The 15,599-nt window shown below is 38.8% G+C and overlaps 2 protein-coding genes across 6 annotated transcripts in view; one reads left to right on the top strand and one right to left on the bottom strand.

Annotated features, from left to right (window-relative positions):
• The window catches only part of ARHGEF9 (Cdc42 guanine nucleotide exchange factor 9), a gene marked incomplete at both ends in the record, with an annotated part of 219,229 nt that overhangs the window by 98,439 nt on the left and 105,191 nt on the right, over positions 1-15,599 (top strand). The window lies entirely within an intron of this gene.
• On the bottom strand, positions 1,507-3,155 carry LOC307180034 (transmembrane 7 superfamily member 3-like; the record flags this gene model as incomplete). The annotated part of the gene is given in 2 exon segments (XM_079910055.1): positions 1,507-2,974; positions 2,976-3,155. Coding segments are annotated over 2 exon segments (1,557 nt in total). The 5' UTR covers positions 3,065-3,155.

Raw genomic sequence — 15,599 nt, 5'->3', positions numbered from 1 at the left:
TTAGCATACATTTTTTCATTTTGTTTCAACCTTACCAGAACACTTTTAAGAGCGAAAGTTGAAAATTTTCCAGTTACCCGAAACTTCAGAAACCTACTGTCCATTGAAAACCTCTGAAAAGCAGCATCATTTAAACAGCGGTTAACTTACAAATGGGAATGCAACAACCACAACCGACCTCAAGGCCACTCAGGCACGTCAGAGTCCCCAGCTCTAAATGCAAGGCAGAACCTCCTCAGCAGAGGCTCTGACAGTTAAAAGGCCGTGAGGAGAAGGGATGCAGCCCAGGGCATCGGGCACTTTCTCATGGTGGAACAAAGTCAAAACTGAAGGGACTCTCCTTACAGAGTCCAAGTCACTGAAAGCAGCTCTATTAAACACCTGAGTCCTTTCTGACGCCCTCCTCAGTGCTTTACAACACAGACAGGACAAACAAAGGCTTCATGCACAGATTTTCTGAAACTGTGCCAATGCTCTAACAACTAATTTAGCAGAAAGAACTACAAAATGCAAATTTTTAAAGGTTTCCCTATTAATGGGATTATGGATGAAGCTAGGAGCCAATCTGTCTCCTAAAAATAAAACAATTCATACGTCATCGAATGCCGTTTCAATTAGAGATCAGCTGTCAACACTATTTTAAAAGGTCTTGAAAGAAAAAAAAAAGGCCATTTTTTAATCTGGAATATAAATAAATCATCCATATAAAAGCTCTGTTGTCTATATAAATGGAGCTACTTTCAAATAATTGGAATAATTTAGCTATTTAAAATACCATTTTAAGCAATAAAAGGCAAAGACGAGGGGTACCTACTGAACTATATACTTAAAAAATGATCGATACAGTAAATATGTATTTTACCATAAACAAAAGAAGGGTACTTTTTGATAATATATAATACTAAGAAAGATGCAACTAAGTAATCAGACTGCTATTAGTAAGAAAATAAGTTAGTTTTCCCTGTTTTGTACTCCGAAGTTCAAAGGCCCAGTTTCAAATTCCCAAAGCTCCAAACACAGTGACAAATAAAAGTTCAATCCAACCCTTAAATTAAACCACTCACCATGTCCTGGCCCCCGAGTTTGGACAGACTCAGGTGACAGAATTGTTCAAGGTGTTATTAAAAAAAACAAAAAAACACCAGGGCTTTACAAGAGAACCACTGTTTTCAAGTTCCTTTTTTTTTTAAGTGTATCTATTTAATGGAATAAGTTGACATATATTTGTAAACCAAAAGGTAACTCCTTACGTATTTTATAATAAGGAAGAACCTCCCTACCACCAACTTTTTGGCCATCTTTCTCCCTCTCACTTAGAATTACTGTCATCTCCCTGGTATACCCTGTATCAGTAAGGAGACCACAATACTGTACAAAGCACGGACACAGAAGCTGGTTTCTTAGCAGACTTACCCCAGAGACTGCTGAAGCAGCAAGGCAGCAACACCCAATCTGAGGCGGTACCTGGGTTGTACTTCAAGATTGCACTGACCAAGCCCTCCGCATCTACAGAAGCAGGGGCGTTCTTTCACCGGCTGGCTGTTCCTTCTGAAAGAGCTCTTTGATCTGGGCTAATCGGCCGTAGAGCCTCTCTCTCAGCGGAGGGATGTGGTAGCTGGGGTCCAGGATGTTCGTCACTCTGCGCTCACGCTCTCGCTTCCATAACTTGTATGGGTGGGGAGGGAAAAACGGTTGCCCTCTTTCTCTTCGAATCTGTAAAGTAATTCCACTTACAGCCAGCATGCCCCATACTGCCAGGATAATAAAGTCATTCGTTTGAAAAGGCACATTTATGAAAGCTCTGCGGAAATCCACGTGGAGCACTCTCTTCAGTACGTTCAAAGTGATGTAGGAAAGGCTTGTGTACAAGTAACTGTCAACGGCCAAGACCACCGAATAGGAGCCAATGAATCCACAACTCAGTATGTTCAGTATTCTTAGGCAGCCCATGAAAACCACTGGAATGAGAATAGCTATACAAGAGAAGGTCACCCAGAACACTGAGTCATCACGGAAAATCTTTAGGTTTCCCAGTGGAGTGAAGAAAGTCACTGATGAGACAAGGAACCCCAGCACCAGTCCAACACACAGCATGCAGAGCACGAGGATTCCAAATCGCCACCAAGCAGCGACCAAGAAAATCCCACCGACACTTCTGGCAACGGCTGTCAGAACCAGGTGGACATCATACTTAATAGGTGTCAGTCTTGTAATCAGTATATAAAAGAAGAATCCCATGAAGATAAAGCCTATAAAGAATAGTTCTGTTTTCCAGAATCTGTGTCCAAAGAAACAGATGAAGAGACCAAGCAGGGCAAAAAGAGTGAAGAACACTTTGGTAGATACTCTTCCAAGGGAAGAACAATTATCCTTCCCTGCCTCAAAGCTGCAAGCGTACGTGTGAGCAGGGACGTAAGCTGCAGACGTATTTAGAAATGGATCCCTAACGATGACGTTGTAAATGACACCTTGTCCACGGAGGGAGGAGAAAGAAACACTTGTCTTATGATCAGCTGTTAGGGTAACCACCTTGAGAGCATTGGCCTGCACCTGAGGCACCTCGGCCATCCTCTGCAGGTGCCTTAGCAATGCCTCTTCAGTGAGGTCGTTCTCCGGCAAAAAATACTGATAGACGTCATACTGTAACCTCCACCTGGAGTCCTGGCCCGTCTTGACGTCACACGGCGGAGCATCTGCGCCTCTCGCATGACCTAGGTTTGCTGGAGCAAATTTGATAGTTGTTTCAAAGAAATTATACTCCAGGTAAATGTTGGAATCGATATCTAAATCAAACTCCAAATTACAACCACCAGGGATAGGATCGCTTTCCGAGTAGGAGAGTGGAATGGCCACATTTTGGACAGGCTCAGGGTCTGAAGTCTCCAAGTGCCAAGTGCATATACTCTGCTCTGGTTTAAGAATGAAAACCAGTCCTTTGTCAGTGCCTGTTCCCGAGGCATTGGGAAGGAGAGTCCTCGCTGGAGTTCCCAACGGTCTCGGCTCCGGCGGCCGCCGCCGGTTCCGACGCCAACACAGCCAGGAGCAGCAGCCGAAGGAGCTCCATTGCTGCCCCAGCCGGGCGCCGCCACCTAGCCCGCGCTATCCCGGGGCGCCCGCATCCGGCGCCATCGCTCGCCAGGTGCACGCCATGTTGAGCATTCTTTCATGTGTTTGTTGGCAGTCTGTATATCTTCTTTGGAGAAATGTCTATTTAAGTCTTTTGCCCATTTTTGGATTGGATTGTTTGTTTTATTGTTATTGAGCTGCATGAGCTGCTTATAAATTTTGGAGGTTAACCCTTTGTCAGTTGCTTCATTTGCAAATATTTTCTCCCATTCTGAGGGTTGTCTTTTGGTCTTGTTTATGGTTTCCTTTGCTGTGCAAAAGCTTTGAAGTTTCATTAGGTCCAATTTGTTTATTTTTGTTTTTATTTCCATTTCTCTAGGAGGTGGGTCAAAAAGGATCTTGCTGTGATTTATGTCATAGAGTGTTCTGCCTATGTTTTCCTCTAAGAGTTTGATAGTTTCTGGCCTTACATTTAGGTCTTTAATCCATTTTGAGCTTATTTTTGTGTATGGTGTTATGGAGTGATCTAATCTCATACTTTTACTTGTACCTGTCCAGTTTTCCCAGCACCACTTATTGAAGAGGCTGTCCTTTCTCCACTGTACATTGCTGCTTCCTTTATCAAAGATAAGGTGACCATATGTGCGTGGGTTTATCTCTGGGCTTTCTATCCTGTTCCATTGATCTATCTTTCTGTTTTTGTGCCACTACCATACTGTCTTGATTACTGTAGCTTTGTAGTATAGTCTGAAGTCAGGGAGCCTGATTCCTCCAGCTCCACTTTTCGTTCTCAAGATTGCTTTGGCTATTCGGGGTCTTTTGTGTTTCCATACAAATTGTGAAATTTTTTGTTCTAGTTCTGTGAAAAATGCCAGTGGTAGTTTGATAGGGATTGCATTGAATCTGTAGACTGCTTTGGGTAGTATAGTCACTTTCACAATGTTGATTCTTCCAATCCAGGAACCTGGTATATCTCTCCATCTATTTGTATCATCTTTAATTTCTTTCATCCATGTCTTATAATTTTCTGCATGCAGGTCTTTTGTCTCCTTAGGTTGGTTTATTCCTAGATATTTTATTCTTTTTGTTGCAATGGTAAATGGGAGTGTTTTCTTGATTTCACTTTCAGATTTTTCATCATTAGTGTATAGGAATGCCAGAGATTTCTGTGCATTAATTTTGTATCCTGCTACTTTACCAAATTCATTGATTAGCTCTAGTAGTTTTCTGGTAGCATCTTTAGGATTCTCTATGTATAGTATCATGTCATCTGCAAACAGTGACAGCTTTACTTCTTCTTTTCTGATTTGAATTCCTTTTATTTCCTTTTCTTTTCTGATTGCTGTGGCTGAAACTTCCAAAACTATGTTGAATAAGAGTGGTGAGAGTGGGCAACCTTGTCTTGTTCCTGATCTTAGTGGAAATGCTTTCAGTTTTTCACCATTGAGGACGATATTGGCTGTAATTATCAATTCTATACATAATATCAATAGTGTATATGTGTCAATCTCAATTTCTCAATTCCTCCCATCCCCCTTTCCACCTCGGTGTCCATACATTTGCTCTCTACCTCTGTGTCTCTGTTTCTACTTTGCAAAGAGGGTCATCTATGCCATTTTTCTAGATTCCACATATATGCATTAATATACAATATTTGTTTTTCTCTTTCTGAATTACTTCACTCTGTATGACCCTCTCTAGGTCCATCCATGTCTCTACAAATGACCAAATTTTGTTCCTTTTTATGGCTGAGTAATATTCCATTGTATAGATGTACCACATCTTCTTTATTGATTCCTCTGTTGATGGACATTTAGGTTGCTTCCATGTCCTGGTTATTGTAAATAGAGTTGCAGTGAACTTTGGCATGCATGTGTCTTTTTGAATTGTGGTTTTTGCAGTGTGTATTCCCAGTAGTGGGATTGCTGGGTCATATGGTAGTTCTATTTTTAGTTTTTTTTTGGAACCTCCATACTCTTTTCCACTGTGGCTCTCTCAGTCTACATTCCCATCAATAGTGCATGAGTGTTCCCATTTCTCCATACCCTCTCCAACATTTATTGTTTGTAGATTTTTTGGTAATGGCTGTTCTGACCAGTGGGAGGTGGCACCTCATTGTAGTTTTGATTTGCATTTCTATAATAATGAGTGATGTTGAGCATATTTTCATGTGTTTTATGGCCATCTGCATGTTGTGTTTTTTTTTCTTTTTTCTTTTTTTTTTGCCGTACACGGGCATCTCACTGTTGTGGCCTCTCCCATTGCGGAGCACAGGCTCTGGACGTGCAGGCTCAGTGGCCATGGCTCACAGGCCCAGCCACTCTGTGGCATGTGGGATCTTCCCTGACTGGGGCACAAACCCGTGTCCCCTCCATCGGCAGGCAGACTGTCAACCACTGTGTCACCAGGGAAGCCCCTGCCCATTTTTTGATAGGGTTGTATTTGTTTTTTTGATATTGAACTGCATGAGCCACTGGTATATTTTGGAGATTAATCCTTTGTTAGTTGCTTCATTTGCAACTGTTTTCTCCCATTCTGAGGCTTGTCTTTTCATCTTGTTTATGGTTTTCTTTGCTGTGCAAAAGCTTTTAAGTTGAATTCGGTTGCATTTGTTTATTTATTATTTTTATTTTCATTACTCTAGGAAGTAGGTCAAAAAGATCTTGCTGCAATTTATGTCATAAAGTGTTCTGCCAATGTTTTCCTCTAAGAGTTTAATACTGTCAGGTGTTACATATAGGTCTTTAACCCATTTTTTTTCATTTTTTTGTATCACGTTATGGAGTGTTCTAATTTCATTCTTTTACATGTAACTGTCCAGAGTTCCCAGCACCACTTATTAAAGAGACTGTCTGTTCTCCATTGTATATTCTTGACTCCTTTGTCAAAGATTAGTAGGTGTGTATATTTATCTGGGGGCTTTCTATCCTGTTCCATTGATCTATATTTCTGTTTTTGTGCTAGCACCATACTGTCTTGATTACTTTGGCTTTGTAATATAGTCTGAAGGCACATAGCCTAGTTCCTCCAGCTCCACTTTTCTCAAGAATCCTTTGTCTATTCGGGTTGTTGTGTGTTACCATACAAAATGTAATTTTTCTTTGCTCTAGTTCTGTGAAAAATTCCATTGGTAATTTTATAGGGTTTGCATTGAATCTGTAGACTGCTTTGGGTAGTATAGTCATTTTCACAGTATCGATTCTTCCAGTTCAAGAACATGGTATATCTCTCCATCTGTTTGTACTGTCTTTCATTTCTTTCATCAGTATCTTATAGTTTTCTGCATACAGGTCTTTTGCCTCCTTACGTGGGTTTATTCCTTGATATTTTACAATTTTTGTTGCAATGGTAAATGGGAGTGTTTTCTTGATTTCACTTTCAGATTTTTCATCATTAGTATATAGGAATGTCACATATTTCTGTGCATTAATTTTGTATCCTGCTACTTTACCAAATTCATTGATTAACTCTAATAGTTTTCTGGTGGCATCTTTAGGATTCTCTATGTATAGTATCATGTCATCTGCAAACAGTGACAGTTTTACTTCGTTTTTTCCAATTTGGATTCCTTTTATTTCTTTTCCTTTTCTGATTGCCATGGATAGAACTTCCAAAACTATGTTGAATAATAGTGGTCAGAATGACACCCTTGTCTTCTTCCTGATCTTAGAGGAAGTGCTTTCAGTTTTTCACCTATAGGAATGATATGTCCTCTGGGCTCACTTTCTGGAGAGTTTTTATCATAAATGTGTATTGAATTTTATCAAAATATTTCTCTCCATCTATTGAGGTGATCATATGGTTTTTATTTGTCAATTTGTTAATATGGTGTATCACATTGATTGATTTGCATATATTGAAGAATTCTTGCATTCCTGGGATAAATCCCACTTGGTCATGGTGTATGACCCTTATAATATGTTGTTGGATTTGGTTTGGTAGTGTTTTGTTAAGGATTTTTCCATCTATGTTCATCAGTGATATTGGCCTGTAATTTTCTCTTTTTGTTATATCCTTGTCTGGTTTTGGTATCAGGGTGATGGTGGACTCATAGAATGAATTGGGGGGTGTTCTGTCCACTGCAGATTTTTGAAATAGTTTGAAAAGGCTCTGTGTTAGCTCTTATCTAAATGTTTGATAGAATTCTCCTGTGAAGCCATCTGGGCCTGGACTTTTGTTTGTTTGAAGATTTTTAATCACAGTTTCAATTTCATTATTTGTGATTGGTCTCTTCATATATTCTATTTCTTCCTGGCTCAGCCTTGGAAGGTTGTACTTTTCTAAGACTGTCCATTTCTTCCAGGTTTTCCATTTTACTGCCATATAATTTCTTGTAGTAGTCTCTTATGATCCTTTGCATTTCTGTGGTGTCAATTGTAGCTTCTCCTTTTGCATTTCTAATTTTATTGATTTGAGTCCTCTCCATTTTTTTTTCCTGATGAGTCTGTCTGGCTAAATGTTTATCAGTTTCATTTATCATCTCAAAAAACCAGCTTTTAGTTTCATTGATCTTTGCTATTGTTTTCTTCATTTCTATTTCATTTGTTTCTGCTCTAATATTAATGATTTCTTTCCTTCTACTAACTTTGGGTTTTGTTTGTTCTTCTTTCTCTCATTGCTTTAGGTGTAAGGTTAGGTTGTTTATTTGAGATTTTTCTTGTTTCTTGAGGTAGGATTGTGTTGCTGTAAACTTCCCTATTAGAACTGCTTTTGCTGCATCCTGTACATTTTAGGTCATCATGTATTCATTGTCATTTGTCTCTATGTATGTTTTCATTTCCTCTTTGATTTCATCAGTGATCTCTTGGTTATTTCATAGCATATTGTTTAGCCTCCATATGTTTGTATTTTTAACAGTTCTTTTTTCCTGTAATTGATTTATAATCTCATAGGATTGTGGTAGGAAAAGATGATTTATACAATTTCAATTTTCTTAAATTTACTGAGGCTTGATTTGTGACCCAGGATGTGATCTATCCTGGAGAATGGTCTGTGAGCACTTGAGAATAAAGTGTGTTCTGCCACTTTTGGTTTGAATGTCCCATAAATATAAATTACGTCTATTTGGTCTCTTGTGTCATTTAAAGCTTGGGTTTCCTTATTCATTTTCTGTCTTGACGATCTGTCCATCGGTGTAAGTGGGGTGTTAATGCCCCCCACTATTATTGTGTTACTGTTGATTTCCCCTTTATAAGTGTTAGCATTTGCTTCATTTATAGAGGTGCTCCTAGTTTGGGTGCATAAATATTTACAATGGTTATATCTTCTTCTTGGCTTGATCCCATGATCATTATGTAGTGTCCTTCCTTGTCTCTTTTAATAGTCTTTATTTTAAAGTCTATCTTGTCTGATATGTGTATTGCTCCTCCAACTTTCTTTTGATTCCCATTTGCATGGAATATCTTTTTCCATCCCCTTACTCTCAGTCTGTATGTGTCCCTAGGTCTGAAGTGGGTTTCTTGTAGATAGCATATATATGGGTCTTGTTTTTGTATCCATTCATCCAGTCTGTATCTTTTGGTTTGAGCATTTAATCCAATTACATTTATGGTACTTATTGATTTGTATGTTCCTATTGTCATTTTCTTAATTGTGGCTTCATTTTTGTAGATCTTTTTATTCTTTTGTGTTTCCCTCCTGGAGAAGTTCCTTTGGCTCTTGGAGAGCTAAAGGAATTTCCTTTAACAGTTGTTGTAAAGCTGGTATGATGGTGCTGAATTCTCTTAGCTTTTGCTTTTCTGTATATCGTGTGATTTCTCTGTCAAATCTGAATTAAATCCTTGCTGGGTAGATTAATCTTGGTTGTAGGTTTTTCCCTTTCATCAGTTTAAGTATATTATGTAACTTTCTTCTGCCCTACAAAGGTTCTGCTGAAAAATGTGCTGATAACCTTATGGGGATTCCCTTGTATGTATGTCATTTGTTGCTTTTCTCTTGCTGCTTTTTATGTTTTTTCTTTGTATTTAATTTTTTGTTAGTTTGATCAATATGTGTCTTGGTATGTTTCTCCTTAAGTTTATCCTGTATGGGACTCTCTGTTCTTTCTGGACTTGATTATTTCCTTTCCCATGTTAGGGAAGTTTTCAACTATAATCTATTCAAATATTTTCTCAGATCCTGTTTTTCTCTTCTTCTTCTGGGACCCCGATAATTCGAATGTTGGTGCATTTAATGTTGTCCCAGAGGTCTCTGAGACTGTCCCCAATTCTTTTCATTCTTTTTTCTTTGTTCTGTGGGAGTGATTTCCACCATTCTATCTTCTAACACACTTATCCATTCTTCTACCTCAGTTTTTCTGCTATTGATTCCTTCTATTTTATTTTTCATTTCAGTTATTGTGCTATTCACCACTGATTGTTTGTCCTTTAGTTCTTCTAGGCACTTGTTAAACATTTCTTGTATCTTCTCAACCCGAACCTCCATTCTATTTCTGAGATCTTGGATCATCTTTCCTATCATTACCCTGAATTCTTTTTCAGGTAGATTGCCTGTTTCTTCTTTATTTATTTGGTCTTGTGGGATTTTACCTTGCCCCTTCATTTGCAACATATTTCTCTGTTATCTAATCTTGTCTAAGCTACTGTGTTTATTGTCTCCTTTCATCAGGCTGCAGGGTCATAGCTCTTCTTGCTTCTGGTATCTGCCCCTTTGTGGGTGAGGTTGGTCCAGGGGCTTGTTTAGGCTTCTTGGTGGGAGGGATTGTTACCTGTGCTCTGGTGGGTGGTGCTGAGTCTTTTCCCTCTGAAGGCCAGGGCCACATCAGGTGAACTGTTTTGGGGTGTCTATGAGCTTAATACCACTTCATGCAGCCTGTCTGCTGATGCATGGGTCTGTGTTCCTGTCTTGCTGGTTGTTTGGCATTAGGTGTCCAACACTGGAACCTGCAAGCAGCTGTGTGGGGACAGGTCTTGGTGATGATATGGATACCTCTGGGAGCATGCACACTGATTAATATTCTCTGTGCCCATGAATTCTTTGGTGGTCCACTGTCCTGGATTCAGTGCTCCCACCATGGAGGCTCAGGCCTGATCCCAGGCTCTACAACCAAGAGCCCATAAGCTGCACAGTGCGGCCAGAGAAAAAAGAAAAAAAATGAAATTAAAAAAAATGAAAACAAACAAATGAAACCCAAGACAAATAGCAAAAACAGAGAGGACCTTCAAGATGGTGGAGGGTTAAGACATGGAGATCATCTTCCTCTCCACAAATACATCTACATGTGGAACAACTCCTACAGAACACCTACTGAAAGCTGGCAGAAGATCTTAGACTTCCAAAAAGAGGAAAATCCCCACATACCTGGGCAGGGCAAAAGAAAAAAGAAATAAACAGAGAAAAAAGAACAGGGACGGGACCTGAACATCTGGGAAGGAGCTGTGAAAGAGGAGAAGTTTCCACACACTAGGGAGCCCCTTCAGTGGCGGGGATGAAGAGTGGCCAGGGGGGAAGCTTTGGAGCCATGGAGGAGGGTGCAGAGGGCAAAGCAGAGAGATTCCCTCACAGAGGATCGGTGCTAACTAGCACTCACAAACCTGAGATGATTATCTCTGACCAACCACCACAGGTGGAGGCTGGGACCTGAGGTTCAAGTTTTGCAGGTCAAACCCCAGGGAGAGGACTAGGGTTAGTTGCATGAAGATGGCCTGAAGGGGGCTAGTGTGCTAGAGCTAGCCAGCAGGGAGTCCGGGAAAAAGTCTGGACCTGCTGGAGGGGCAAGAGACCATTGTTTAGTGGTGAGCAAGGAGAGAGTATTCCCACTGTGTGCCCACAGAAGGCAGAGTACCACCTAAGCAAGCTCCAGAGATGGGTGCAAGATGTGGCTAACATCTCGGACTGCAAAGATGAGCATGGATGGCTAACACCACCGCTGCTGCCACCAAGAATCCTGTGTGAAAGCACAGGTCACTACCCACATCACCCTGGTAACCTGTGCAGCATGCCACTGCCAGGGTCCCGTGATCCAGGGAAACTTCCCCTTGGAGAACACACTGCGTGCCTCAGGCTGTGACGAAGTTATGCTGGCTTCTCCCACCACAGGTTCTCCCTGCATTCTAATTATAACTACCGTACCCCTCCCTCAATACAGCCTGAGTGAGCAATAGAGCCCTAATCAGCTGCTGCTTTAATCCCTCCAGTCTGTGAGGGGAATAGATGCCTGAGGGCAGCCTAAATGCAGAGGCAGGGCCAAAACGAAAGCTGAAACCCAGGAGCTGTGCAAAGAAAAGAAGGGGGAATTACTTCGTGCAGCCTGAGGACAAGCAGATTAAATCCCCACAATCAACTTGAAAAATGCTGCATTTGAACAATACCTGAATAGACAAAGAATGTTCCCAAAATTGAGGCGGTTGACTTTGGGAGCAACTTTAGCCTTTGGGTTTGCTTTCTGCGTCTGATTGGTTTATGGTTTTACATTTATCACAGTTTAGATTTTAGTGCTTGTTATAATTTGTGGATTTATTTATTGGTTTGGTTGCTCTCTTCCTTTTTTTAAATTTAATTTTACTTTTTAAATTTATTATCTTTTAAATATATTTTTATTTTTTACCTTTATTCTCTTTTTGTGAGTGTGTATGTTTATGTCTCTTTGTGTGATCTTCTCTGTTTAGGTTTGCTTTTACCATTTATCCTAGGGTTCTGTCTGTTAGTTATTTTTTAATTTTTAGTTGTTTGTTTTTTTTAGCTTTATGAGTGTGTGTATATTTCTTTTTTAAAATCTTTATTGGAGTAAAATTGCTTAACAATGGTGTGTTCGTTTCTTCTTTATAACAAAGTGAATCAGCTATACATAAACATATATCCCCATATTTCCTCCCTCTTGCATCTCCAACCCACCATCCCTATCCCATCCTTCTAGGGGGTCACAAAGCACTGAGCTGATCTCCCTGTGCTATGCAGCTGCTTCCCACTAGCTATCTATTTTACATTTGGTAGTATATATAAGTCCATGCCACTGTCTCACTTCGTCCATCTTACACTTCCCCCTCCTTATGTAATCAAGTTCATTCTCTATGTCTGCGTCTTTATTCCTGTCCTGCTCCTAGGTTCTTCAAAACCACTTTTTTTTTTTGTTTTTTAAACTCCATATATATGTGTTAGCATATGGTATTTGTCTTTCTGTTTCTGACTTACTTCACTCTGTATGACAGAGTCTAGGTCCATACACCTCACTGCAAATAACTCAATTTCATTTATTTTTATGGCTGAGAAACATTCCATTGTATATATGTGCCACATCTTGTTTTTCCATTCATCTGTCAATGGCCACATAGGTTGCTTCCATATCCTGGTTATTGTAAATAGAGCTGCAATGAACATTGTGGTACATGACTCTTTTGAATTATGATTTTCTCGGTGTATATGCTCAGTAGTTGAATTGCTGGGTCGTATGGTAGTTCTATTTTTAGTTTTTTAAGGAACCTCCCTACTGTTCTCCATAGTGACTGTATCAATTTACATTCCCACCAACAGTGCAAGAGGGTTCCCTTTTCTCCACACCCTCTCCAGCATTTATTGTTTGTAGATTTATTGATGATGGCCATTCTGACTAGTGTGAGGTGATAGCTCATTATAATTTTGATCTGCATTTCTCTAATGATTAGGGATGTTGAGCATCCTTTCATGTGTTTGTTGGCAATCTGTACGTCTTCTTTGGAGAAATGTCTATTTGGGTCTTCTGCCCATTTTGGATTGGGTTGTTTGTTTTTTTCATATTGAGCTGCATAAGCTGCTTGTAAAATTTGGAGATTAATCCTTTGTCAGTTGCTTCATTTGCAAATATTTTCTCCCATTCAGAGGGCTGTCCTTTCATCTTCTTTATGGTTTCCTTTGCTGTGCAGAAGCTTTTAAGTTTCATTAGGTCCAATTTGTTTATCTTTGTTTTTATTTCCACTTCTCTAGGAGGTGGATCAAAAAGGATCTTGCTGTGATTTGTGTCATAGAGTGTCCTGCCTATGTTTTCCTCTAAGAGTTTTATAGTTTCTCACCTTACATTTATGTCTTTAATGCACCTTGACTTTATTTTTCTGTATGGTGTTAGGGAGTGTACTATTTTCATTCTTTTACATGTAGCTATCCATAGTCCAAGCACATTATTGAAGAGGCTGTCTTTTCTCTGTTGTATATTCTTCCCTCTTTTATCAAAGATAAGTGACCGTATGTACATGGGTTTATCTCTGGGATTTCTATTCTGTTCCATTGCTCTATATATCTGCTTTTGTGTCAGAACCATACTGTATTGATTACTGTAGATTTGTAGTATAGTCTGAAGTCAGGGAGCCTGATTCTTCCAGCTCCATATTTCTTTCACAAGATTGCTTCAGCTATTCTGTGTCTTCGGTGTTTCCATAGAAATTGTGAAAATTTTTGTTCTAGTTCTGTGAAAACTGTCATTGGTAATTTGATATGGATTGCATTGAATCTGTAGAGTGTTTTGGGTAGTATGGTCATTTTCACAATGTTGATTTTTCCAATGCAAGAACATGGTATATCTCTCCATCTGTTTGTATCATATTTAATTTCATTCATCAGTGTCTTATAGTTTTCTGTATAAAGATCTGTTGTATTCATAGGTAGGTTTATTCCTAGGTATTTTATTCTTTTTGTTGAGATGGTAAATGGGAGTGTTTCTTTAATTTCTCTTTCATATTTTTCATCATTAATGTATAGGAATGCAAGAGATTTCTGTGTATTAATTTTGTATCCTGATACTTTACCAAAATCATTGAGTAGCTCTACTGGTTTTCTGGTAGCATCTTTAGGACTCTCTATTTATAATATCATGTCATCTGCAAATAGTGATAGATTTACTTCTTCTTTTGCAATTTGGATTCTTTTATTTCTTTTTCTTCTCTGATGGCTGTGGCTAAAACTTCCCAAACTATGCTGAATAATAGTAGTAAGGATAGGCAACCTTGTCTTATTCCTGATCTTAGTGGAAATGGTTTCACTTTTTCACCATTGAGAATGATGCTGGCTGTGGGTTTGGCATACATGGTCTTTATTATGTTGAGGTAAGTTCCCACTATGCCTACTTTATGGAGGATTTTTATCATAAATGGGTGTTGAATTTTGTCGAAAGCTTTTTCTATATCTATTGGGATGATCATATGGTTTTTGTCCTTCAATTTGTTTAAAGTGCCTTATAACATCAATTGAGTTGTGTATACTGAAGACACCTTTTATTCCTGGGATAAACCCCACTTGATCATGGTGTATGATACTTTTAATGTGCTGTTGGATGCTGTTTGCTACGGTTTTGTTGACAATTTTTGCATCTATGTTCATCAGTGATACTGGTCTGTAGTTTTCTTTCTTTGTGACATCTTTGTCTGGTTTTGGCATCAGGGTGATTGTAGCCTCGTAGAATGTGTTTGGGAGTGTTCCTCCCTCTGCTATATTTTGGAAGATTTTGAGAAGTATAGGTGTTAGCTCTTCTCTAAATGTTTGATAGAATTCGCTTGTGAAGCCGTCTGGTCATGGGCTTTTGTTTGCTGCAAGATTTTTAATCAAAGTCTCAATTGCAGTGCTTGTGATTGGTCTGTTTATATTTTCTATTTCTTCCTGATTCAGTCTCAGAAGTTTGTGCTTTTCTAAGAAATTGTCCATTTCTTCCAGCTTTTCCATTTTATTGGCATATAGTTGCTTGTTGTAAACTCTCATGATCCTTTGTATTTCTGCAGTGTTCGTTGTTACTTCTCCTTTTTCATTTGTAAATCTGTTGATTTGAGTCTTCTACCTTTTTTCTTGATGAGTCTGGGTAATATTTTATTAAGTTTGTTTATCTTCTCAAAGAACAAGCTTTTTGTTTTATTGATCTTAGCTATTGTTTCCTTCATTTCTTTCTCATTTATTTCTCATCTGATCTTTATGATTTCTTTCCTTCTGCTAACTTTGGGTTTTTCTTGTTCTACTTTCTCTAATTGCGTGAGGTGAAGGTTAGGTTGTTCATTTGAGATGTTTCTTGTTTTCTGAGGTAGGATTGTATTTCTATAAACATCCCTCTTAGAACTTCTTTTGCTTCGTCCCATCAGTTTTGGGTCATTGTGTTTTCATTGTCATTTGTTTCTAGGTATTTTTTGATTTCCTCTTTGATTTCTTGTGATCTCTTGTGTATTAAATAGTGTATTGTTTAGCCTCCATGTATTTGTATTTTTTACAATTTTTTTCCTGTAATTGATATCGAATCTCATAGTGCTGTGGTCAGAAAAGATACAGGATAAGATTTCAGTATTTTTAAAATTTACCTAGGCTTGTTTTGTGACCCAAGATATGATCTATCCTGCAGAATGTTCCATGAGCACTTGAGGAGAAAGTGTATTCAGTTGTTTTTGGATGGAATGTCCTATAAATATCACTTAATTTCAGCATGTTTAATGTAACATTTAAAGCTTGTATTTCCTTATTTATTTTCATTATGGATGATCTGTTCATTAGTGAAAGTGGGGTGTTAAAGTCCCCTACAATTATTGTGTTACTGTTCATTTCCCCCTTTTGGTTGTTAGCATTTGCCTTATGTATTCAGGTGCTCCTATATT

This window comes from Stenella coeruleoalba, assembly GCF_951394435.1.
Source record: "Stenella coeruleoalba genome assembly, chromosome: X".
Classification (NCBI taxonomy): Eukaryota; Metazoa; Chordata; class Mammalia; order Artiodactyla; family Delphinidae; genus Stenella; species Stenella coeruleoalba.
The sequence above is the reverse complement of the archived record's forward strand: the minus strand, read 5'-3'. Positions and strand labels throughout refer to the sequence as shown.